General features: G+C 37.8%; 1 protein-coding gene across 2 annotated transcripts in view; it reads left to right on the top strand.

Annotated features, from left to right (window-relative positions):
- The window catches only part of SPAG6 (sperm associated antigen 6), a 34,923-nt gene extending 8,384 nt beyond the window's left edge, over positions 1-26,539 (top strand). The window contains exons 3-11 of one of the 2 annotated variants that reach the window (XM_061351781.1): positions 3,016-3,182; positions 6,702-6,885; positions 13,553-13,758; positions 14,649-14,822; positions 17,191-17,343; positions 19,696-19,887; positions 21,097-21,213; positions 24,021-24,166; positions 26,394-26,539. In XM_061351781.1, the coding sequence (XP_061207765.1) occupies positions 3,016-3,182; positions 6,702-6,885; positions 13,553-13,758; positions 14,649-14,822; positions 17,191-17,343; positions 19,696-19,887; positions 21,097-21,213; positions 24,021-24,166; positions 26,394-26,460 (1,406 nt within the window). In that variant the 3' untranslated portion in view covers positions 26,461-26,539. Of the gene's footprint in view, positions 1-3,015; positions 3,183-6,701; positions 6,886-13,552; positions 13,759-14,648; positions 14,823-17,190; positions 17,344-19,695; positions 20,173-21,096; positions 21,214-24,020; positions 24,167-26,393 lie in introns of those variants that run through there. The other variant, XM_061351772.1, reaches the window with a different exon arrangement.
- Positions 26,540-27,277: the final 738 nt, after the last annotated feature.

Below are 27,277 nucleotides of genomic sequence, written 5' to 3'. Positions count from 1 at the left end.
ATGGGTTCCTCCCGGGTAAAGTGATTCTAGTCAGTTTAAATGTCGCTGCAGTTTGAGACCATCACCAGAACTCAAACGTCTGCCACATTGTAGTTGAATGTCTCACCCATCGGCCTGTTGGCTTTTCTAGGGTTAGGGCACTGCATGCTAAAGTGCTTCTATTGCTCTCCTCCAACCACTTCTAACAGTCTATTTTATATCAGTAAAACTATTTTTTTACCTCCTCACCCCCTTTTTTATTTATTAAATAATTTTGTTTTTGTATTATCTGTACACTAAATACAAGTGTACTATTTCTAACTGTTTCTGCTCTACTGAAATACCTTCAGTGTAAATAGCATCAGAACAGTATGAGGTCTCCTTAGGAATTTCAGCAGTTGATTGACCATGCAACTGATGTTAGAGGGAAGGACAAGAAAATGCCCTCCCATACAGGGTTCAGGTGACTTGCTGGACAATAGCTCACTATAGGTGATATGTGGGCTTGGCCCCACCTCACATTTGTTTTAATTTGTCGTATAAAGTACTTGGTGCATTTTGATATGAAGCATAACCTGCTAATGAGACCATACCTGCTGTTTGGGAGGGCTTGTGAGAAGATGTTGGTATGATGACCACATTCTGGAGTAGTGATTTCTGCAAAGTGTGAAATGAATTCACATTGATCGTTACAATACTGGAGGATCAAGCTTTTGTCTTGGTACATAGGAGGTCTCTTTCAGCTCCCAGTGGCTTTGACAGAAGTGTGAGCAGGCGCCAGCAGCACTACAGACCTATTTCCATAGGTTCTACATGTACATGCTCAATTAATGCATGTTCAGAGCCACTTTTGGTGTTTCTGTAATGCTATTAGAAATCACAGCTTCATTTTGCTTTTCTCCTTTTACTTCATGCCCTCCTGAGGTCTGTGTTATTTTGAACTGTGAACGTCCAGCATGGTCATACCTCTCATGGCAGTTCAGCTTCTGTCTGGAGTATTGACCTTCCCAGAACAAATTCATTAGTGATTGGCATGGCCTTCATGGTTAGTTTTACCCCCCTGCCACCCTTTTGGAGCCATGTATAGATTATTAGGCTATTTTCTTCATGCTGGAAGCAGTTTGTTTCTAACGTAAATTAAATGTTCTCTGTGAGAATTACACTGCAGCTCAGCTTACCTGTTTCATTTCAATGTCCTTCTACACAGAAGTGTGCTACTGGTGTGACTTGTTACAGCCTCCATCCCTTTGGACTGTTCCTTGCTCTAAAGCGCTTAGTTTCCCTGGTCATGGTGTCCCTGTTCAACACTTGGGTGCCACTTGCCATCAGGCAGTGATGCCACTGTTTTGAGACTGTCGTACCAAAATACTTTGTTCAGTGCTCAGAACCATGCGAGGCCTTGAGAAAGGAAGTTACTTTCTTCCACAGTTACCCTGCAAAATCTTTATTTTTGTTAGCAAACAAATGTAGTAGAAAGAACAGATGGAGATTTCTAACTGTGGCTCTGAGTGTTTGGTGTTCTGTTGTAGCACTTCTGCATCTTCAGAGAGCATTGCTTTCTGGCTGAGGTATAAAGCTCAGAAGTATTAATTCATGCAGCTGGCTGGTACAGGGACAGCACTTTTTAAGAATCGTAATACAAGTAACTTTTTACTTCCCAGGCCTTATAAATCATGTTTTTTATGTAACTGGGTGTATCTCAGTTATATTCTTATTGAAGGGGCTTAGTTTAACTGTAGCAAAAGCTTCTACATACAGACCATTCATCTTTGATCATCCTTGTTACCTTTCACTGAACCTTCTTCAGTTCTACTGCCGGGGAGGGTATTAAATATAGGATAGATTTATACAGTGGCATAATGATGGTCCCTGCTTTGGCCTTTTTTCTTTTCCAAGTAATCCTGAGTACTCTGGATACTTCTGTAGGTAAAGTTTCTTCTCTGCTTCTGAGCAATGAGCTGGTACCTCTGTGAAACTGCGTGTTCTAACATCAAGATCTTTCTTCTGGGTGGTAGTGATCTGTTTGGGATTCATCACTGCATATGTGACATTAGGATTGTATTTCCTGTATGTGTTCCATTTCACTTGCCATTTTGTTATCCAGTCATTCAGTCTCTAGTTCCTTATAGTTTTCCTCACTGATACTACCTTGAATAACTTTGGGTCAACATCAAAATCTCACCTCACTGTTCGTGCTGTTCCGGATCATAGATGAATACTGAATGGCACATGTCCCAGCAGGGAGGCCTGCAGAACTGCACAGTGACCTCCTCCCTCCTATTGCAAGAATGGAAAGTTTACTCCTCTCACTTCCTATTTTTAGCCAGCTTTTTATCCATGTAAGGACTTTCTTAGCCTGTAACTGCTAATGGTTCATGTCACAGCTGCTCACTCCACCTATAATTTCAAGTATGTATTGTAAGACCACCTTAGAGAATGGACTTTCATGTTCTTTCATGTTTAACTGATACACCGTGGACTCAATAGTGAAAGCATATCATAAATAATGACATGATAAAATCTTCAGCTGGAGTACAATATATTATGGATATTGGTCCCCAAATAAATCAGTGTAATAATAAGGTTTATAATAGATGAAATATAATTTGGTGTAATTTAACATAGAGGTTCTGCTGGCATGCTGAATGAGCAACATGCCAATGTCAGCTCACCAGGACCTCCATGTGGAGTTTCCTGTGCATACTTCAAGACACGCATTTTATGTATGTTTGGATATACCTTATTTTCTTGCATATACTTTAACTTCTGTATTTTATAGATGTTTGAATGTAGCTTATTTCTACATGTGACTTTTTATATTTCATAAGTGTTTTGTACCTATGAAAAATGGGCAGAAACATTGCTCTGCATCAGCAGTGCTATCCAAGTGCCAACTTCATTTCAGTGGAACACCTGGATTTCCTTCAGGTTCTTATTACCTGGAAGAGTAATTCAATAGGTTTTTATGAATAAAGGCAAATGTTTAGAAAAATGTCTGCTTATCAAATGAGCTTTTCTCTTCTTTGTATAACTCAGGTGTAATGACTTTGCTGAGACCTCTTTTGCTGGATGTCATCCCAAATATTCAACAGACTGCTGCTTTGGCTCTTGGGAGACTTGCCAATTATAACGATGCCCTGGCAGAGGCAGTTGTGAAGGGAGGCATTCTTCCACAGCTCCTGTGTTCGTTGTCTGAACAGAATGTAAGGCATCATTGTTTTCTTAAGTTATATATATACACACATATATGTATATATACACACACACATATCTTTAACTAATGCACAGGGGAAGGGAAGGGAAGCCTTTCTCTATCAGCTATCTGCTGTTATCCTAATACAGCAATACATGTACTGGAGTCACAGACACCATGTATGTTTGAACCCTGAGAGATCAATGTGTACTGTGTGCCTAGCTTTGACTTCAAATAAGCTTGACTTTAAAATATTGTCTTACCTTTTAGTGCACTATAAGAAATACATTCATGGCACTCTTATGTTCTTAAAATGTTGAGTGATGCTTTATAAAAGGTCCCTCTTAAAAAATTAGACAGTTTGAAAGTTGTAGTGCTAATTGACTAGGATTTGTCGATGATACACTTGTAAAATACATGTAAACCCCAGAATTTCTGTGATTAAATATTTAATATCTCCAAACATAGCCTTTCAGAAATCTGTAGCATGAGAAATTTCAATCCACCAACACAGGAAAATATTCTGAAAGTTTTTCAACTTCATATTTGTCAGAAACAAACACAGAAAAAAGTGTAGTCACAATTGCAATGCAAATAAATCTGCTGGTGTCTCTCCTTCCCTGCCATTTTTCTTCAGGTTTTGCATATATTCCAGCTTTCTAGTGTTCCTAACCTAGATTAACAGAAATACTTTTTAATAAGGTTTCTAGTAACTGGAAAGAGACAGCTGAGTGCATTAATACCACAGCCATACTTAGGTTGCAGTTTTGATTTATTAGATTTAGGAGAAGTAGGATTTCAGTTGAAATATAATTTGGAAAACTGTATGTTTTCATCTTTAATCTTTTGAAGAAAACATAAATGTAAGTACTTGTTGCATATTTTTCTGTGCATATAGGTCATTGTCTACACAATTCATCTTTAAAAAAAAAAGCTAAAGAAAAACCTTCATGTCAAGATAATGGTATAGTATGGAAAAAATTTAAAGTTTTAGTTAGACAACTTTATAACCATTTTGGTTGTTTCATTTCTATATTGAAGTGAAGAAGAACAAAATTCCTTATACTCTTGCGTTGTTTTGGAAACTATCCCCCTGCTACAACTCAAAGACCTCACTAAATTAGCTTGAGTACCCTGATTTATGTCTTCCATGTTACTGCCTCTGCTGTCCTTACATCAAGATGGCTGTAATTCAGAATCACTTGGGGCTGCAGCAAGATTAGTGTTAGGTCATGGAAAGCCTACTATGCCTTGCTGACTGAGGGCAAGTGAAGGAAACTCATTATCCAGTTCATACAGAGTTTAGCAATGCATGCAGTTTGTTACTTCCCATAAGCAAAAAGCCCTGTTTTCATTACATTCACTCTTCGTCTATCAACATCTACATTTAAGGAGCAGATTCTTTGAGGACACTATAAATACTGATTCTATTGATTTATGGAGAACAACTGTAACTACAGGGTTACATCCCAGATCAATGTTTTGTCAATTAAACTGAGCAAAATCCAGTTTTACAGTGTCTGTGCCTGTGAATATGGTTCATTTGTAAATAAATGTGTTTTAAATAATAAAAACAAAGATGTGTTTTACTTTGCCAGGAGCATATTTACTTAACAGAAATAACATACCCATATTTGCAGACATAGACTGGTGTAAACAACTATAGGACAACTGAGTTCATCAAAACTTACGGTACCTTAAATAGTCAAATCCTTAGCTAATGTATTTTTACTATTTCCCTTAACTTCCCCTAAATGAAGTTTAATTGTTTGCTTGTTCATGGTGTTTAATGTACTTGCTTGTAGGCCTTAGCTTAGAAGACTGGATTTTTGGCATTGAGCATTTATATAAGTACTGATAAACTAAGGAGGGTTGGGGCATGGGTCTGAGCACTGGAAGGTGATAGGGCTCTTTAGATTGTTAACATGCTCTCTGATGAAGTTTTAGCCAACACCAACCATCAAACTACTCAACAAAGCCTGGATGTGGCTTAGGGGATAGCACGTATCCAGTAGTGTAGATGAGACCATTGTGCTTTGAGAGAAGAATTTAGGTGGGTGGATGTGGTATGTTGTGTCACCTTCCTTCAGGGCCAGGGAGTGGGCCTGGATCTGTTTTACTTCCTGTGGAGCCACTGCAGATGTTCTTCTATTACCATACCTTAGTGCTTTGGATTTTAGTCTTTTAAAGGTGTTCAGGCACCTTGCAGGAAACACAGAAGCACTCACATGATTCTTTGTTTCTTTGGACTTGTTCCAAAAGGGATGTGGGTTTTGCACTGTTCACCTTTTGGGGTACCTTATCAGTAGGAATCTAGCACTGTCAAGCGCCCAGGCTCCCTGTGCAGAGCTGGGGAGAACTGAGCACCTTGGAATGAGATTAAACCCAGCTATTACAGAGAGAGAGAGCCCTCTGCAGCCTGTCCACAGGGGTGATCTGTGAACTGCCAGGCTGGAAAGCATACTCCAAACACATAGGCATGGCAGCAGATTACTTGTGTCACAGTCAATCTTGCACTCATTGCTGTGCAGTGGCTTCATGAGGTGGGCGAACTGTTTCACAGTGTGGTTGTTGCTGGCCAGAGTACTTTTAGCTGGGCTCTGGATTTTGAAACTAAGATGGGAATAATTTTAATCTTCAGTTTCTACATCCCAGTGATAGTTACAAAACTGCAGGAGAAGACCAAAATGTGATTTTTGGAGGACTTTTAACTGTGCTTTTAGTAGAAACTACATGGAGCCCCATGACATGTGCAGCATAGTCACCTATATGCTCAAAACACATTTGGTCCAATGCTGAGGGAGATAGATAGAAGTGAGTTAAGTGCTTGTATTTTGCTTGAACTTACGACAGAGGTGCCAAGGTGCTTAGTCCTGTTGAAAGAGAGCTGTTTCTGGGCACGTGCAGGAGTCTGGTCAAAACTGAGGGCCATCTGATGTTGGGTGTTTGGTAGGATGGCTTTTCAGGGTCTTAGCTGTGGGCTTAGGCAGTATTTAGGCATTTCAGAATTCAAATCCTAAACCCTTTTGTTGGATCTAATCCTTTGTGTCTCAGTTTTCTGTTTGTAAAGGTAAACAAAGTTTTCTCATAGAGATGTTGTGAGGGTATATACATTAGAAATTGTGAAACCTTGCAAGTGTCACAGATGGGTAGAATTATTTTAGAAGCTTGCCCCGCATAACCTGTGTAATCTGGTTAAATATGTTAAGAGCTATTGTTTTTGCAGCTTTTATCATTCACTACTGACTTAAACAAACAGACTTATCTAGACTATTATCTTTTCCCCATATCCTCTTAGCCCTCTCATTTTTTCTGTTTGTTTATGCACTTACTGCAGATTTTAGATCATGAACTGTCTCAAAGAAGGACTGTAAGTTCATTGTTTGTGTGATGTCTGGTAGTCCTGATTTGGATCTGTATGAGATATTGCTACTACTAAAAAAGTCTAATTTATGCATGTCTGTACTGTATTATGCTTTGAACTACTTAGTGAGAGCTTTTATTTTTTCTTTTTTTCTGATTTGTATAGCGTTTCTACAAGAAAGCAGCTGCCTTTGTGCTAAGAGCAGTTGGTAAACATTCTCCACAGCTAGCTCAGTCAGTAGTTCAGTGTGGAGCTTTGGAAATGCTTGTGATTTGCTTGGAAGATTTTGACCCTGGAGTCAAAGAAGCTGCATCTTGGGCACTTGGGTATATTGCCCGACACAATTCAGGTAACAGGTTTCACATGTGTTATCTTTCAGCTTAATGCTATGTGAGGCTTATAATAAATGGCATTATTGTAATGTTCATAAATAGAATGAGATGCTTTACTGTGACAAAATTCTAAATTTGGAACAGAAATGTGCTTTAACTATACCAATCCACCAGTGCTGTATCATTTGTGAGGAACTGTCATATCTGACACCAGCAGTGCCTGGTTATGGGAGGTGCTCTGAGAAGAGATGCACTGGGCTTCTGGTCACGAAATGATGTTTGGCTTTATTCTCTTTCATGAAGAAATTTCAGAACCTTTATGTATTGTGTAACTGTCACTGTAGAACAGAGTTTCTTACTCTTAACATTAGTTCTTATTTCATAAACATAGTAACATGGAGAAGCTTAAGAAGAACCAAGTTTCATTCAGCTTACAGCAGTGCTTGCGGGGTAAATGTGCCAAATTCATTGCACTTTCTATATTATCACTAGCCAGTAGACCACACTCTTAATCTCTGAGGATCAGGAATAGATCCTAGGAGTCTGATATTGAGAAGTTCACTGCTGTCTCACAAGCAGTTGTATAACTCACTGGCAGTGTCTTGTTCCTATTTAAAAGCTGATCCATGAGGTTGGTAATCCTTTTACCAGCTATTTATATAGTTCAAGTAAAAGTTTAGAGCTATGAGTCAAATAACTAAGGGAAGAAACTTCTGGCTGGAAAGGGTGGGAGAAATGGCTTGTATTAAAATTAATATTAATCTAGGATCATAAGTAACTCATGCATTTATGTTTGGGTTTGGCTCTAAAATATACATAGACTGAATTTGGAAGTTATTTTTTTCTTTTTTATTCAATTGATATGGAGTGTTGGACTGTGGAAGGCACTGGGGATTTCCCCTTCCCACTTAGAAAGAGGGTTTACTTACTGGGATTGACTCCAAAGTTGTTGGCACCTTCCTGCTGACAGACTACTTTTTCTGGGGAACAAATTCATGCTTGGGGCAGTTCTCCAGTAAAGGTCTTTCATCTTTTGGTCACTGGGTCTGAATCTCACTCCTAGTGGAAAATAGTTGTTTTTTCCATCTGAAAGACGTTTGTTTAAGTGTCATTTGAAAGTGTTCATTTGTATAATGTGTGTAGTGTGTGTCTCTATGTTACTCGTAACATAAACGTTTCTGTAGTTTTGTTATGTCAATAAATCAATATTGACTCACTTCAATTGCCCTTCATGCTATTCACTGCATGACTGCTGGCTGATCTTTAGGGTGATCCAGTTCACTTGTGATGGCCTTGTCTGCAAAGGAGGTGATGTGGGTGTGTTGAAGACAACAAACTCCTTGCACAAATTTCAGTTCCATGGTTATGAATTATTTGTTCACTGGAGGTGAAGGGGTGCATGTCTCATTTCAATTTATGCCAGCAATAAGATCAGCATTTTCAGAAATCAGGTTGAAATTGTGAGTGCTCCCGAGCCACAAGCATCAGGACATAGACATGTCACTAGGTGTAATCAGTTAAAAACAACGAACCAACTACCTGCACAGGAAAAAAAAAAACTCCAACCAAACAACCCACCCCCCCAAAAAAAACCCTAACCCAAAAACCCAGCAAAAAACCACACCCCTGCTTCTCTGAAAAAGCCCACCCAAAACTCCCCACAAACAACAAAAATTCCCAAACCCAACAAAAAAACAACCCCCCAAAAATGTTCTTTCTCTGCCCGGCTACAGCCAGTTTGGGGGATTTACCTTCCTCTATAACACAGGAAGTCTCTAAAATGATTACTGAAAGTAGAGGAGTTATACTGAAGAAAGATGACTCCGTGCATAGTATATTTCTTATACTTCTACAAGCATGCCTTCGCAACAAGGTATTGTTGGAGATGGGATGCAAAGATAGATGGACTGTTCTTATCAACATCTGGTGTTTACTGTTCAAGAAGCTCTGAATTAGGTTCACATGCTTGTGTTGGCAAAATTTAGCAGTTATGATTTTCTGTCACTGACTGTGGACACATATTGCAGCTTAAACTCTATTTTTGGAGTGGGGTGTGAAATGGTTTTCCCCACCTACAAATGGTTTTTCAGTTTCAAAAATTGTTTCAGTTCCAAGCTAGGACAACATTATGACAAGATTTTATTTTTCTCTCCTGAAAAGACTGGGGGTTGGGGAGGTTTTATTTGCCCTAGCAAGAAAAGTTCAATGCTTAGGGCCTACGTTTGGGACGTATGTGGGAAGCAGATGAAAGTCCCCATCTGTCTTAGGCAGGTTGTGAACCTCTGTCTCCCTGAATGCAAGCAAAGGCTCCCAGCATTTGGTGGGAGCTGTTGGCAATGGCAGGGTCTCTCTGATTTTAATCAGAAATGACCGGGTAAAGCTACTTTTGGAACTGTGGTGTGTGTTCCTATGAAAATACTTACAATTTTTAAAAATACTTCTTTTTTTTTCCTTCCAAACGAAAACATTCCCTGGTTAGCAAGTTCCTTACTGTCTTCTTACAACAGGCTCTTAAAAATGCAGCTCTTCTGTGAACAGATGTCTCCAGAAGGCCTGTAAGATTTTAGGTCAAGACAGATGTTTCACGAGATTTCAAGACACTAGAAGTTTTGCCAGGTCAGATTCCAAAATTTAGGGACGGCTCTTGCAGTTCTGTTCTTTTTTGAAGCTGCCTTTAAGCTGAATTTAAGATGCTGATCTTGCTCCAAAGCATACAGATCAGTGTGGTCTAATTTTGACTTTCATTGTTTCTAGTATTTGTGTTCGAGTGTGAAGTGTTTCAAATACCATCAAAATACCATCAGGTCCATGAAAAGTGTTTTGTTAATTTTTACTTACACCATATTCAGTTACTATTAAAATGCAAAATGCATGTTTGAAGTACGCAAACAACTTAGCTTTCCATTTGCTTTGCCTACATAAAAGATATAATTTATTAATTGTCTCTTGCCTGCTTCAGCATACTGTAAATTGGTAGGAAAACAAAAATAAACAACACTATTTGTACTCAAGCATATTTGCTGAGAGCAGAGTTATGCTCATTCTCTGCTATGCAGCGGTACTCTTAGTATCATAGGGTAGTTCAGCTTGGAAGAGACCTCACGAGGTCTCTGGTCTAGCTTCCTGCTCAAAAGCAGGGTCAGCTACAAGGTTAGACCAGGTGGCTCAGCTCTTCAGTGATGTGAGCCTAGCAGTAACTTTGTCTAGTCCAGATTTGAAGCTCACCTTGTAATTAATGACCTTCATTCTCCTGATGAAAGGCTTTCCCTCTGGTTCCAGTGGAATCTCTAGCACTGTGGTTGTAGTGGTCTGCAGAAACCTGTAATTTTGAAGTGCAGCCTTTGGAATACCTGTGGGGTCACATTCTTCCTATGTGGCCACTGCATGATCACACAGTCCTTGGGAAAATAGCGTTGGAGGGCTTTATTGGTCAACCCTGTTATTTCCTGTGGATACACCTGCCACCACAGTAGGGTCTGTCTGAGAACCTTGGTCTGGACTGAAACTTGAATTTACTTCCAGGAAAAGGTTTGCTGCTGCTGCTGCACTATGTGAGTATGGCATTTGTTCAGAGCTGATTTTCCTTCTCTGGGGACTACCTGCTTGCACATTCGCTTTCTCACCTTCATCTTTTCATTTATTTATTTATTTAATCAATCCATACTATGACTGCCAATCAGTTTAGATCAACACTCCTACTTCCTGCTGATTTCAGTGGATATGTAGTTAGGATCTTGTTGACTCGTCTTCATTCACTTTTCACGTCTTAAACTTTGAAGTCTTTCTTTATCAATCTTTCTTCTACCTCTATGCCTATGTGCCTTCATGTCTTCATTATCTCCTATTATTATAAACTACTACTATATATTATTATAAACTATTTAGTCAAATCGTTATTTGAAAATCTTCCTCATATTGTTCTGGACCAAAGGAACTAGTTTGTGGTGGATTTTGAGTGTTATTTCTCTTGTCTCTAAGCATATGTGGAATAACATTTCCTACTTTCACACACATAGGGAGAAGTCTTTACTTTACCATTATGTAGTTAGACAGATTCATTGAGCTGTACCCCAAACTGAAGTTTTGAGCCCAGGGTTTTCATAACTTTCTGTGGAATTATGTCCATAAATAAGCTTTTATTTGCTGTCTTTCTCCTCTGTAGCTATTGGTCTTGTCTTAACCCTTACAATGCAGTCTTGTCATAGTGTTCATAAAAGTTTTTTTGTAACTTGTTCCAGCTTTTTTAATTTCTTTGACTGAATATTTGGTTTTAAAAATTTGTTCTTGACAACTTTCTCCCTTAACTCTCCTTCCACTCTTTTTTAACTCTCCTTTTCTCCTTTAATTCCCCTCACCCCTCTCCCTCCCTGCCTCTGTTTTGTAACTGGATAGCAAAGTTACATGAATCTTTTGGTCAACAGTCTGAAATAAAGTTGTTCTACCAAGTGGGAACGTTAATTGAGTCTCATTTTGAGGGGAAAAAAAATCATTACAGTTGTCATAGAATCATTAATATTTGGAATTGTAGTTTTGGGTTGAGTGTGCAGGGGAATGTGATGGGAAGATCTGTATTTTCTTTGTCCTTACCTTACCTTTCCTGTTTTTCTGATAGTCTGTTTACTGCTTATCTTTCTTTTGCACGTGGTCCAGCCCTCCATGTGGTAAATTATTAGCCATGAACCTTATAAACACCACTGGAAGAAGAACCATTTAATTAACCGTGACCAACAGTAACCATCAGTATTTAAACGATACCAGACTTACATTAGCAAGAGCTGATCTGAATTGAGTCAGATTTAGTTTGCTCTTTTAAAATAACTTTTATGGTTACTTTTGCATGCCTAGGTGAAGATGTGACCTTAAAGTACTGCTCTTTATCTTGAACTTTGTGATTTAATCTCAGAAGGCAGCAAAGAAATCCATTCTTGCAGTAGCATCCTGTCCCTCTTGACATGATTTTTCCTGGTATTAGCATTTCCTGGCAGACTGTAGGCAATTGAGTTGGTTGCTCGGAAGTTGCTTCTGAGGCATAGTCCCATGGATTGATCTGGACTGTTGGTCGGTAGTATCTGACGTATTCCACTTGGTCAGTGTACAGCATCAAACTACAATTTGAAGACATCAAGTGTGTCTTCTTCCATGAAAAGGTAAATGTAGCCTATACCTCTTATTGATGAGCTAGTTTTCAGGTTTGTTTTCAGATATGTTTCAGGTACATTTAATTTCAGATTTGTAATGAAGATACAGTATTTGGGTTTTGTTGGAATTTTAGGATTTGTGCGTATTTGGATGATGCGCACTCAAATTTTTAGTCAAACAGTTATTTGAAAAGTGAGCCCGAAGGGTTAATTTTGTATTAGTTTAAAAATGATTGCATTATTTGTTATTATTTTGTGAGGTAATAATTACATTACCTTTAAAAGATTACAAAATAACATATAGTGTAAATATTTGGCTTATCGCATGTGTTGGAGTGTGTGACTATAACTAATTGAAAACAAATCTGTTCAGGAACATTATTTGGATATTAACAATGTAATGATGATATGACTTATAGATTTCATGAAAAACTGTATTAGTCTATGTGTATTTAATGAAGTACACTATATTTTTCTTAGTATGAAAATCTCTTTATGGATGGACTGTAAATCAAAAGCTAAGTTAGAGTCTTGAAATACAACAGCCATATGTTGCCATGGTACTGTAAGTCAAGATAAATGTTAAAGATAATGATGGATATGCATAATCAGGTGTAGCACAACTGAACTAAGAACCTAATAGATTATTGAATCCCCCATGATTTTTATCACTTTTTCAACACTATTTTAAAATAGCGCAACTCGGTTATAGTATAAATTTTGCTTCTGATATCCAGTAATTCTTATTTTAGGACTGTGATTAATGCTGCATGCACAGGGAGAGCTAATGAATTTCTAATAGTGTAATTTTTGTCCATGTCAGCTAATCATGTGCTCAGATTTTTTTTCTCTTTTTCTTTAAGGTGCAGTTAGTTCAGGATATTATACTAGTCTCAGACACACAGTATCCCACTGATGATATTTCTTATTTGTCTAGTTGTGTGTGAAAACACTTTCATGTCATTAAAGTATAAATTCTGTCTTGTCCCATGGATGGTAGCAAAGCCTAGTTTTGATCTGCAAGCTCCATTTTCTCAATTTTTATGTAAGATAAATATTTTATGTATGTTTTTTGCATTTCTGTTTTTGGCATTTGATCTATGCTAATATCTGCTTATCATTTAAAGAGGCTAAAATGCTCTCTAATTAGGTGGTTGGTAAAATTTTGGTACTTTGGCTTTCTGTGTTGTTGTTAGCCATGCATAAAATGCTTTCCTATTGATCAGTGTAGAATAGCCAGGGTTTAAACAGCTGACATCTGCTTACTTTAAAAAAAGAAAAAGAAAACAGAATAACAAACCATTTCAGCCTAATCTACCTCAAATGTGTGCATGTAAATGGGGGTCCATCTATTGACCTGCATTCTTTTCAGTTGTGGATTGGTCCACACGGTTTATGAAACCAGGAGGGCTGATTTGAAATGCAGATGTCGAGACAGTGAACTACACCCTCCCCTTTTTCCTTTGCTGTATCTGTCAGGGTGAAAAATGGCTTGCACAAGGGTCAGTCACCCATACTCACTTAATTACTTTCCTTGGACCTACAGAACTGTCGCAAGCTGTGGTGGATGCAGGCGCTATTCCTCTTTTAGTGCTCTGTATCCAGGAGCCAGAAATTGCTTTGAAAAGGATTGCTGCTTCAACTCTCAGTGATATTTCAAAGCATTCTCCAGAGTTAGCACAGACAGTAGTGGATGCAGGAGCTATCGCTCACTTAGCTCAGCTGATCCTGAACCCTGATGCTAAACTTAAGGTACATTTTTAAAAATTATATTTTAAAGTCTCCATTATACCAGTCATTACTTGATACTGAATCAAAACCACTGACGTGCATTTGTATTTAGGAAGCTCTTGTTTTGGGCATTAACAAAGTGTAACTATGTAAGTAGTGACAAAGGGTTCTGAATATCATCACAGATTTAGCTACTGGATTAAAAAAACTGCTGCTTTGTGAGGAACAGCTAAACTAATCTTTAAAGTAAACAGGATGATATTTTGTTCTAGAATTATGTAGTATATGAAGAATACAACAGATATTTTTAATAGATAAAATGCATGCAATTCTGTTACAAAAAGGTTTTGCATACTTAGGGTTATATTATAAACCAGTTAATATTAAATGTATTATTGTATTTTAGAATGTACTCTCTGATGTGAATAGCTGCTGCTGAAGGTTTAATCAGTAGAGTTTGACAAAAAATTGTTTCTTAATAAAATGCTCTTGTCTTACTCTAACAGAAAGAAGACAACATAAAAATGCCACTTCAAACAAATAGACAAAAATTCTTTAAGATTTGACAGATCAGACTTATTCAAATAAAGATATCTTCTTAGATTTCAGTAAATTTTAAATCTACATAAATGGTGTATATATATATTTATTCTTTTTCTTTTTTTTTTTTTTTAAATACATAGCAAACTTGAATGGGGTAAAACAAAGGAGAAACTTTTATTCAGGAACCAGTGAATGTTCTGTGCCATTATATTTGTGCATGAATTGACTCAGTGAATTGTAAAATAGCTGTAATTGTTTTCCCTATCCCGCTTTGTTTCCCTTGATGCAATAGATTTTTGTGTGCGGGAGGAGTGTGTGTTGTGGGATGTTTGTATACTATTGATTTTATAACCATTTTTATTTACTAGCGTCAGGTGCTGTCAGCTCTAAGCCAGATAGCAAAGCATTCAGTGGAACTTGCAGAGTTGGTGGTTGAAGCAGAAATTTTCCCAGTTGTGCTCACATGCCTGAAGGACTCAGATGAATGTGTCAAGAAAAATGGTGCAACTTTAATTAGAGAGATAGTAAAGCACACGCCTGAGGTAAAACCTTGAAAATGCAAATACAAGGTCATATCATTAGATTTTACACTTTAAATAAAATACAGGATTATTCTGTCATTTGCTTTTAGAAAGGGAGGGCAAATGGCTGTTTGGCATGTTCACTGGAACAATGTGGAAATGCTTGCTGATATTATGAGATGTGTATTGAATATGAATTGGGTTAGGAAACCAGGAATCATATAATGTATATCTAGCTACTTCATTCCATAAGGTATCTTCACAGAGAGGGAGTTCTAGCCTGACAGTGTTGTCAGTCTTGCATATTAAAAATATCACGAGAAAAGCTTTACAAAAGTCATGATATCAGCTAATAAATAACAAGATCATCCCAGAACAGTAATAGATGCTGTATGTCTTTTTAAAAAATCTTCTGGGATGCTGGGATCCCATTTTAATTATTTTTCCAATGACAATCAAGGTCGTATTATTATCTGTTATTTATTATTAAACTGATGGTAGTTTCTTTTATTAGCTTGAGCTTGTAATTTGGATCTCAGTATTTGCAGTGTTTTTGCCAGTAACTGATAAAGGAAGGTGGGGATTTTTGGCAAAGTCAATACAAAATAAAGAGGAAAACCAAATAGTTATAACTATGTTAATCTGTCAGACCACAGCGATAATTAGAAGGCTGTAAATATGACTCTGGGATAAAATACTTGCAATGTATTTGTGGGACACACTAATGCTGAGCGCTGTCATTTCAAAATCATGAGACTAGCTTAACAGTTGGGAAGTGATTAAGCATGAATTTTGCGGTGTTTCTTCAGCCTGCTAGTTTTTAAGCTGCTGGTGATTAAAGGTTGCAGTCTTGTCACATTTCCTGCTCTCTCTCTGTACATATGTGCAATGCAACTTCACTTTCTCAAAAAAGTGAAGACACTGTCATTATTAAAGGAGGGCACTAGAGTTGGAAGCTGAAGGCCAAATTTACAAGACTGCAGATAAAGTCAGAAAAGCTGCTAGCACAGGATTCTCTGTGCAAGGGAGTTGGCCATTCTAGCCGCAATTCAAAAGAGCTGTAGGAAGTATCTTGGTTACTGCCGATGGGAAGTCACAGTCCACATTTGACTTCAGAGTGACCGTGATGTCTGTCCATCTCTGAGCAATGATATTCAAGCAACAGCAGACACAAATTGGCAAATGGTATTTCTAGAGGAGCTGGCCGTGTCAGTCGTGAGTGTTGTGGCTTTTGGATCTCAGCTGTCTTTATATGCACTAAAATTCATGTGAAGTGTCAGGATCTGGGGGGCCTGCAGCGGGGCCTGAGGGTCACAACACCAGCAAGTACGTCTGTGCAGGAGCTCTATGCATCTCTGCACGCACGGCTGTGCCCAGATGTAGGACTTGGTCGTCACTGGTTGCAGTTCACAATCATGTGAACAGTTTTTCTTAAGTTGTAACTTTAAATTTTGTCTAGCTGTCTCGTGAATAAAACAGACCCTTTTAAAGGGTCTGAGGCAAAGGTGGATTTCATGTCTGTAGAAATAAACTGGACTGGGAATCCACATGCCTCAGTTTTGTTAATTTAATTTTGACTTCAAAGAATGTTTTGCTTTGGAATCTTTGGGATATACCTAACAAGACAGATGAAAATAATCATAATATGAATTTTTAAATTCCTGTGCATTGTTGATATCCTACATACTCTACTGCTGTAAAAGCTGATAACTTTTGGAAAGAAACATGTTGCATAACTTGATTATCATTTACGAGCTAAGCTGTTTAATTAACATTCTGGGGCAAACTCCAATGCCCATCGAGTGTGTTCCCTGGACACTTGCCTCAGAGTACCATAATGTGGCAGAATGATGTAGTCCAAGTTGTTTTTGTGTGTGCATAACAGTTGTCTTTGGCTTCATGCCTCAGTGGGGGAATCCAGAAAGGCTTTTATGACACAGAGGTTATCTACAATGAAGGTGAAAGAAGTGAGCCTTTCTCCCTGTCCTGCACAGTATGATGTTGGCTTGGGAATAAGTAGATACTGGTATGAAGGAGTATCTGGCTCAGTAGGAGCGTTTTCAAGGGAATCTTTTATTAGGCTGTCATTTGCATGTTTCTTTGGTGTGTACTAATGGAGTTGAGAATATGTCATTCCATACTATAAGGCATCAAGAATTCAGAGTCTTGATTACCTTGCAGTAAAGTCAATCAAAAATAGAGTTGCAGAACAACCTCATTCCTGAGAATTTCATGCTGCACTTAGTGCCCAACAGTCTGTATGATACATCACTCTTACTCCAGCTTTGTTTTGTAAATCAGGAGCAATACATTTAAAGACTTTTGTAATGTAGTTTGTTATGCCTGTTGATACTTCACAGTATCTAATCTCTTCCATTTATCTTTTCAGCTTTCACAGCTTATAGTAAATGCAGGTGGAGTTGCCGCTGTGATTGATTGTATTGGCAGCAGCAGAGGGACTGTCAGGCTGCCTGGCATCATGATGCTTGGTTATGTAGCAGCTCATTCGGAGAACCTGTCAATGGCAGTGATTGTCTCCAAGGTTAGCTATCACTTTGTTGTCTTCCTATAATTCTTCAGTGGTATTCTGAGAAAGAGATACAAATTAACATAGGCAGAGAATGTATTTTGTGACAGAATTATATACTTGCTGTTCATGAATGCACTTTCTCCTAATATTGCTGCTTGCAGTGTCTGAAATTGTATAGTAACCTGATCAAAGTGTGTCTTTATGAAGTTGAACCTTTTATAAAATGTCTTGTATTAGTTTATGAGCACCTGTTTGTATTACAGTACATGATTTTCTGTGTTGCAATTGCATGGGTACAGAAAATAAGCCAGTGAATCTCTATGGTCTGTTTCCTCTTAAAATGAATGTTTGTGGCTACATCAAAACCCTTTTTGAAACAAGAATGTTTAATGACACGTTCCTCATTGCACTAGCATGACTCTGCTAGTACCACGAGAATAGTCTTGCAATAGAAATCTTAAGACTTGAAAAGACCTCAGTTTCTAATGCAGTATGGTTTGATTCGGTTGTGCCAAGTGACATTTCAAATGAGATAAGCTATACATTTTCAGGTTTTAATAAATGGGCAGTGATACAGAAGGGAGGGAATTTCCAATATTCTCAATTGGTGAAATTAGTGCCTGATATAATACTTGTATGTGAATAATGCTAACTAATGACAGGAAGAGGTAATTTCAGTGAGGATTGTTGGCCCATTTTTACACCATGTCAGTCATTTTAAAATATACTGTGTGAGTGGAAACAATAAAAGTGGAGAAACAGAAATGTCTTCTAATAAGAATGCAAGTTAAAAATGGAAATTGCCACAACATAACATCAATAAGGATGCAGGGAAGGTAAGAATGATCAAACAATGCTCTTCTGCATTTGAAAACTGAAGAAATAGACTTTTTTTCCTTGTCCTCTCTGGAGGCTTTTCTTCTCCGAATGTTTCTGTCTGTTCACTTTCAGGGGTGCCTAGAGCAAATATACTCGTGCTGTTGAGTGCTTAATGTTAAGTGGGATGAATCCAGGATTAAGTTAATGAGGAAGAACCTAAGTGATACATTTTTGAAGAGTACTAATGTTTGCTGCCATAACTGAATATGAGTACAATAAGAGGTTTTGTAGAGATCTGTGCACACTGTTATGAAATTAAATATTTTAATGAACGAGACACAAAAGAAACTGAAATAAAACCAAAGCCCGGTAAAAAAACATAAAAATTGCTTTGGGGAAACTAAGCTTGTAGAGTGGTACATGGTGCTGAGGGCAGGACATGGTAAACAGGAACCATTTGAAAGAAATGCACTGTGGCAAGCACACATGCATTTGCATATCTACAATGTTATGACGTAAAGTGGTAGCTCCATTCTGTGGTACTGTATTCTGCCAAGGATGAATTTTGAAAAATTAATTTTGGGGTCATACTGGACAAACACTTCATTGTGGTCTTCTGCTGCAGTGCAGTGGCAAAAACCTGAAAGGATGACAGTTAGTCCTGTGTGGCATTAAAGAACAGAAGAGGGAGTATTAATGGAAAGAGAAGTTAATCTGTCTGTAATACCAGTACATATAGTTCTGGTGACTGTATTTTAAAAGGTTCTTGGAAAAAACCCCTGAAGAGTGTGCAGAAAAGACTAAAAAATTAGCTGTGGGGTGGAGAAAAAGATTTTCTAGTTAGAGGTTTAGTAGCCTTGCCTTACCTAAAGTATCATCAAACGATCCCTACTGAAGTATTCTGGCATAAAATACCAGTAGCTCCAAAATCCTTTGGAGAAAGGATAAAGATTGTGACCCTAAACCAGAAGGACTTCAGTAACAGCTGGATGTGAGTGAGAGATTCTCCATCTCTTATTGTCTTCAAAGCAATAATTGAAACCTTCTCGGAAGTGATTGGATGAGTCAAACATGAACTACTGGACTCAAGAAGAGTTTGATAAACTGAAAATATAGTGCTGTGGATTAAAAATTAAAAAAGACTCGATGACTGAGCCCTTCTGATCTTAAGTTGCTTTCACAGATTCATAAACACTCAAATTCTTTTAATTTCAGTCTGACAACACTGAAGTCTTTTAGTACAGACTGAATTGTGTCATATGTTCCTTTTATCCCCTAAATTTGTGTGTTAGCTCAAACTGCCTTCTGACTTAGAACATTGAATCTGTTTCTCTCTTTCTTTATCTAGATTTATTAAGATTTATTAAAAATTCTTGCTAGACATGATGTTATAAAATATATGACACCACTAGCATGCATTCTCTAATAGGTTATTTTAGAAGAAGGATGTAAGTAGAAAAACATTTTATAACAGTCTGTATTAGTTTCAAGTTCTCCCTCCCTGGTGTAGCTTTGTAAAGGTTGTGCTTTTGATTGATGCTGCAGGGAATACCACCACTGTGTGTCTGCTTGATAGAAGAACAAGAAGATCATATTAAGGCAGCAGCTGCCTGGGCCTTGGGACAGATTGGAAGACATACTCCTGAGCATGCATGTGCTGTTGCAGTAGCAAATGTGCTACCCATACTGCTTTCTATATATACAGACGCACACAGTTCAGAAGATCTTCAAATAAAAGCAAGTATATTTGTAGCATCTGCACTGAGATATTTACTGTAATCAACAGGTGGATGTGCTTAAAAACTACAAAATTGTATGTGCTTTTATTGATGTTCATCAAGTCATGAATTTGCTGGATGTAGGTGTCCAAAGGCTGTACGTTATTTATTAGGACTGGTTGGTCCTAATGGCTCCATGCATATAGTGCATACCAAATCATGTGGTACAGCCACAGCAGTCTAGTCCCTCATTTTCTTCCCAGTAGAGATCAGAGCTGCATCCGCCCATAAACGATATAATTTCTTGTGAGTAGTTTCTAAGTATCTTTAGAAGTATAAGCTCTTGTACAAAATATTATAGTCCGTGTAGTAGACTTGCTTATGTTTTGATTATTATAATGAAACGGTAGCAAATACTCAAAGTTTTGCTCTTGAAAGTATGCAGGTGTTGATGCTTAGGGCCTTCCTTCTGTGAGAGCTAGTAGAGTTGCAGTTCGGTAGTGTGTTTTTGAGCAACAGAAAGTGAACTAACTGAAGAGTATATGACAGGATTAAAGAATGTAATATGACAGGATATGGTCTCCCATGTTGTACTATTCTGTACATTCCATTGAAGTATAACTTCCTAGATCTGTTACATAACTTTTGTATAGTCATTTTCAGTGGTCACCAGAATATCAAGGCCAAATGAGCTGTACGATCTAAGCCTCCTCAAAAAGGTCATTATGCTTGTAGCAGTCAACATTGAGTCTGTTTTCAGAAACTAAGCACTAATGTACAACTGTTTCACTCTCTGTTTCTCCCCGCCTGGACAGCAGTCCACATTGTTATCCCAGACCAGCAGACTCTCCTCATAAGCCTCTTCAAAAATACAATCTTTTAAAATGTGTTTTGATTTAGCTTCCTTATTATATTACCACACTTCAATTACCTAAAGGGTCTGCTCCTGCTTCCATTGTAGTCAAAGAAAAATTGCCATTACTTTGACCGTAGATAACATAATAAGAATATGATGTACTGTAGGTTTTGAGGTTTAATAAATCTAAGTAAAAAATTGATTCTTCAATAAGTGACCTGGTAGGTATCATAGTGTCTCTTCAGAAAATGCTCTTTGAGAATCCTGATCAATTTGCCTTTTTTTTTTATCAGACTTCAGTAATATATAACAGGAATTATTGTTGTTTTCATTCATGTCTTAATAGAGGATATTTATTTTGCATTTCAATAGGCTAAAAGAGCCTTAAAGAACATCCTTCAGAAATGCACGTATCTTCCAGCACTTGAACAATTGCTGCATGATGCTCCTCCCAATATTATAAAACATATTGTTGGACAGTTTAGTAAGGTAAGAAAAGGCTCTGCTTGATGAGTAGTATGTTAATTGTTTTCTATTTAGCAAGGAAGCTATTTTTCCAAAGATGAAGTCTCTCTAAAGGTCTCAGTTGTTTTCTCAGGATCCTCAAGCATACCCTGCAGCAGCAGTTTGGAGCATCCCATTCTTTTGTCTGACAAAGCTGGATACTGTTTCATCTGGAACCTGCCATAATGCATCCTAAGACTGGGAAAACGGTTGCTTACAAGCAATGTGTTTGTTTTTTTTTTCTTCCTTGCCTCTTGAGATTAAGTGGAATATTAACTCACGTGCAAATATTTTCACTGAGCCAATGTATCACATAAATCCCAGTCACATCTGTTTTCGATAAAGTACAAGCTGTCTGTACAGGAATGACTTAAGTTAGGTATTTTACACTAATCTAGAGTATAAAGGCTTCACCACTTTTATCCTTGTTAATTTTCAGTTTCAATTAAGTGTAAAAATCCCAAATCTTTCTTATTCCTCTCAAAATTTGAAACTGTTTGGTATTAATAACATATTGCTCAAGCAATATTTGAGTACAGCATGTAAAAAGTAATACAATTTGATAAATATATTTCAAATTATTTAAGTAACTGCTGACTAGTTAGGAGATTCCCTGTGTCTGCAGTGTTCACCAGCTGTTGAGAATCCTGCTCATCTATAGTCTGTCTCTTGTACAACACTCTGCCGTGTAATTTGTTAGTAGGAGATACCAGGCTCTCTTGGTGAAATGTTCTTTCTGGAAATGGCAAAGTAAAACACCCTTGGTACTTAGTTCTGATTGTCACAGATCTGGAAGCATTACTGTTTGGAGTGCAGATTCCTGATTACATCGCCACACCTAAGTTTGTCCTGTCATCTTGCGAAGTCTGTACAAAGATTGGAGATTTGCACAGAATTCAGTGCCTTTTGCTTCTTGGTGCTGACTGGAGCTATTAATGATCTGAGTGCATAGTAATTGGTTACCCAGTGTAAAGATTTGAATGTTGTTTGCTGTTGAAGTAGTTTTATAGCCTTCATATTATCTGATGCTTTGTTTTGTTTTGTTTTGTTTCTTCTCCTATGCTGCATTAAACAAACTATACTTGTCTGGCATTTATTTTTCTGAAGTATACATTTAAAATTAATTTCTCTGCAGTAAAAGCATTTTTCTCTCATCTACCATAGTTTGGGAATTTCCTATTCTTAGAGTTGTGGTGTGTTACTTATTTGGGCTTATTTATATTATATCACAGTAAAAGCCTTGTTTCTGAGCTGTGCTTCGGAGTGGGATGCTCTCCGTTCTTGTGCTGGACTGTGTCATTTAAGCATTATCATTTTCAGGGTCTGTGCAATTCTGTGCTGTCTCAGCTTGGACAGAGGGGAGGGACTGTCTCAGAGGTGCTGTCTGCTTTAGGGCCTCTCCCAAAAGAGTTTTCTGCTGTCTTACCCAGCCTGGGAGTCACAGTGTGGAGGAGGAAGGCAGGGAAAGGGCCATATCCTGTTGTCTTGCTAGTTCCTCCTTGGCAGTTTTTGTTGTGGGAGATAGGTGGAAACAGCTGTCTTCAGTTCCTACCAGGAAATGATCACAGTTGTTCCTGACACTTATACAGAGCATATAATAAGAAGTCTCTGTGTTCCCTTGATTTTTCTTTACCTGTCTGTTAATTTCTTTACCTGTTGATTTCTTTGCTTATCTGTCTGCTTACAGGGATCAGAGAAATCAAGGCTGTTTGCCTATATGTATGGCAGAAATCTCATCTTTCTTTTCCTTCATCTTTTTATGATCTTTTTCCTCCTTCAAGTCTCTTGTTTTATACACTGAGATACCATCAAATTTATGGCTTGATTTGTCTGACCAGTGTGAAGGCTTACAAAATGCTTTTGTCCCCATAGTATGTAACTCTCGGAGTTGGTTTTAAACCCATCTGGTTTTGTTGTAGATGCAGCTGACGTCTTGCATTATCTCTCTGGGTTGGTTTTTTTCCCCTTTTTTTAAAGTATTTTTGCAGCCCTGTGGGCCTGTGGACTACATGCTGTCATTCTCCCTTGCCTGGCCCAGCCCCCACCTCCTTCCCTCCCTCCTCTCCCGTCTTCTGGACAGCGCTGCATATTGGCATCACTCGGAGCACAGAATGTATTGTCTGATCCTTTCTGCTTCTCATCCCCTTTGGCTGCAGAAACTTCACATTTCTGCTTTGTGTGTGTGTATATTTGTAAAAGGCTTCCATGGCTACACAGTGTGTTGTAGGATTTTAATATCTAGGAATTTAATAGTAGCATGTAATGCTTCAAGGCTGCATTGTTCACTTGCAACGATTCTCAGTATTGTTTTCATGCACTAATCTATACTAGATCATTATAATGGTATAAAATTCTGCTATACAATTAAACTGTGGGAATTGACATAAAAGACCTGAATAACTTGGTTTAAGTGGAACAGATGCTGTTGTTATTCCATGTTAGTGTTCTGGTTTTATTATCTACTTAATCTCCACAATCTTACGGTCTCTGTAGGAATACTTCAAGAAATATAATTTACATGAAGATAAATATTCAATTCATTATTTTTATATATGTTATGTATTACAGTACATGTTATATTGTGTTATAACTATAAAGGGGTGGTTTATGATTTTTTTCCCTGTGCAACTGGGTATTAAAATACAGTAGTCATTACACATGTTGTACCTCTGATGTTCCATTTTATGTGTCCTCTGAATTAAAAACAGAGAAGCAATATTTGACCCTAGTAGCATAGAGATTCCTTTAGAAGAAAATACTCTCTTTTTTTTAATGTACTTTTCTGTGTGTAGGTGTTACCACATGACAGTAAAGCACGTCGTCTCTTTGTAACAAGTGGTGGACTTAAAAAGGTTCAAGAAATAAAAGCAGAACCTGGGTCACTTCTTCAGGAATATATCAACACTATTAACAATTGCTATCCAGAGGAAATAGTAAGGTAGGGAAAATGAAATTTTAAAAATATGTACTTATAACACTGCTGGGTGTTTTTCACAGGAACAACACAAAGCAAGGATTTAATAGATAAATTAAACTTCTGTATTAATTTTGTTTCTATAAAAAACAGGTTAACATTAAGGTTAACTGCCCTAGTGTGCCAGACACATACTTTTGAACACTGTCTGTTTCCTGATTATATTTGGAATCAAATTTCTTTGTCTGTAAAAAACAAAACCCCACCGACCCCTAAACCAACCATAACAACAGAAAGCCCAAATAATTAGGCTCTTGCAGGAAACTGAGAAGAAAAATCAGTCCTGCCCTACACAGACAGACTCTGAGGCTTCAGCACAACTGCTCTCATATTGACAAATGTCTATGGGATGTTCAGTTTATCTTGGTAACTTATTTATGGATTACTCAGGCTCTAAAATACCAGTATTGGCGAACCTTTGGTTGCATCCTTGACTTCCCTAAGAGCCTGTCTGAACTAGTATATTCAGAGGCTCCTTTGAAACTTCCTCTGATGTACAGAGGGTCCAGAGGCTCTCCTGCACAGTTGCTCTGCCCACAGCTGCCCTTCCTCCCCCAGCCTCATCATGAGGCTTAAGTGTTATATAAAAGGACCATACACCAGCTGTCTGCACCAAGTTGAACTTTGCCCTTAATGAATACAGAAACACTATTAAATAGCTTACAGTCAAAATGTCACCATCCTAAATTGTAATAATGAGAGAAATGCCCTCCTAGATTCTAGATATCCATTTACCAGTCCTTCACTCCATCAACACATCAAAAGGATGTTGTACTTGTGCACTGCCTCTACAGGCTCTGAAAATCTGCATCATCAATTTTAATTACCCCAACAGAGTTCTTCAGCTAATAGTAGCTACAAACTAAGTCATGCAAAATGAAGCCATGTTTGTCTCCACAAGGAAAAGCCAGTGGTTGTAAATGACTAAAAATCATACGGAAACTTTGTTCTGCAGCTAATACTTAAGAGGGGAGAAAAGGGGCATTTGCTTATGCTTTTCTGGATATAATTAATGTTTCTTTGTTACAGCTATTTCCTCCCTGCCGCCCCCCCCCCCCGTAAATGAAACAAGGTTACTTATGTACGCTGGGATGTAATAAAGGGCCCCTTCGAGCATCTCCTGCTTGCCTTTTTGTGCTACTGCCTGATGTTGGTTGTGCTGCCTGAGGCACAGCTGCTATAATAGACTCCAGCTCTGGGTTTGTCCTGGAGACCTGTTATTTTAGGCTGTTTGCAGACTGAATATAATAACGCATTGAAAAGTTAGCTTTACAGTCGGCCAATTAATATGATTTTTAAAAAGAGTTACACTGTGCAGAAATAATCCAAAAAATGAAAACCAGCAAGGTAAGTGGATCTTCCTTCAGTGTGGAAATATTGGGGATTTCTATTTTAATACAATTTAGGCATGGATTACATGGGGGGCTCAGAGCTAACAATTTACATGCCTACAAAACCAGAAATGTACTGAGATGTATGTTTTTTAGAATAACACAGCAATAAATTTTAGATACTCTTAACTTGGAAAACAAGAACTAAATGCAGCTTTGGTGATGCTTGCATATTGGAAGCACGTGGTTGGTCCATTGTGGAAAACTAACTGAATGACAGCAGGACAATAATGGCACCATAAAGTCCCTACTCTAATGAAAACCTATATGATAATCTCCGTCCTTGAGTTGGCATTAGGGAGAGAAGGTCATTGTGATAAATTTTTTTTGTTCCAGAATCAATGTCTCTTGCACTGATGGAGACTTCACATTAGCTTTTGGGTGTGTGCTTATGCTTGATGAACAGCAGTAGACTATTGTTGTCTGGCAGCCTATGGTTCTGTGTAAACTCATGCTTTTTTATTAAAGGCCATAATTTCAAAAGAAGTTAACATCTACATTTCTCAGTAAAGACAATGCTTATGGCTGCTGAACCTATCCAAAAGCTACCAGGACCAACCGCCTATGTGCCCTAAAAGAGGTTAAACATATTTTTGAAAACCTGACTTCCAAGTATAAATGATAACATAAGTTGAAAAGCAGGCTCTTAAAACATTGGAGGGGAATAACTGTAGAATTCCTTGACTAGTGTTTAATGTTTAGGATTTTTTCCTGATCAATAGAAACATGAATAGTGTTTTGTTACTTAGCATAGAACACGCCTTATAGTATAATGCACAAACAAAATGTTTCTCTTTCAGGTATTGCTCCCCTGGATATTCTGAGATACTTCTGGAAAGGTTGGAAAACTACCATCCAGTTTTATAAACTTCAATTTTTTTATTAGAGCTGTATTTCACATCTATGCCTTTATGACTAATACAAATACAGCTGTTGAAACTGCTCACTCTTGTTTGATTCTGTAATATCCTGCTCCTGTTTGAACTACTGAAAGAGCTCAACAACTCCAGCAAGCTATATTTTGTTCTTTATAAACATGGTTGTTGCTAAGTTTTTGTTCCTTTTTGTTTTCCTCTAACATTGCTACCAGATATCTCAGCATATATGAATGGAATTTCATGCAGGGATGATGATTTATCGCAGAAGCTTTTTTAGAATCAGTCATTTCCTTTTCCTTCCACAAGAAAGGTTTGTTATTACCTCATTCAAATTTTAGCCTTCTCAGTACTGTAACCATTTTCCCCTTTTGCCTTTGCATATTATTTGGGGCTTCCCAAGCTTCATGAGGGGCAAAATAGGTGGCCCCTGTGCTTTCTCTAATTATGAAGTCTGTTCTGCTACCTTTCGGAAAGTGGTGTGATTTTGCATCTCCAAACATGTTAGTAGCTGCTAAATGAAGAAATAATTAGAGCTGCTGCTGATGATAAAAGGGCTAAATTCTGCATATTATAGTGTGGGGGTCCTGGCATGGTGGAGAATATATGTTCTGCAAAAGTCCTCCCAGTTAAGGCAGGATTCATTATGGAGGGAAGGAGCAAATACACTGGCGTATGCATCATTGTTCTTGTAAGGGACAGAGTGAACTTAGAATATGACAGGCAAAGAGAAGGACTTTGGGAGGTTCAGCTTCATTTGGGTTAGCAGCAAATTTGTGCAGCTCAGATGATAGGAGAATTGCTTGGCT

The sequence above is a fragment of the Neopsephotus bourkii genome, unplaced genomic scaffold (assembly GCF_033783945.1).
Source record: "Neopsephotus bourkii isolate Nb327-2 ecotype Australia unplaced genomic scaffold, CSIRO-AGI_Nbou_v1 NB_53, whole genome shotgun sequence".
Classification (NCBI taxonomy): Eukaryota; Metazoa; Chordata; class Aves; order Psittaciformes; family Psittacidae; genus Neopsephotus; species Neopsephotus bourkii.
Note: the sequence above shows the minus strand (reverse complement) of the source record. Positions and strands in the feature narration are given on the sequence as shown.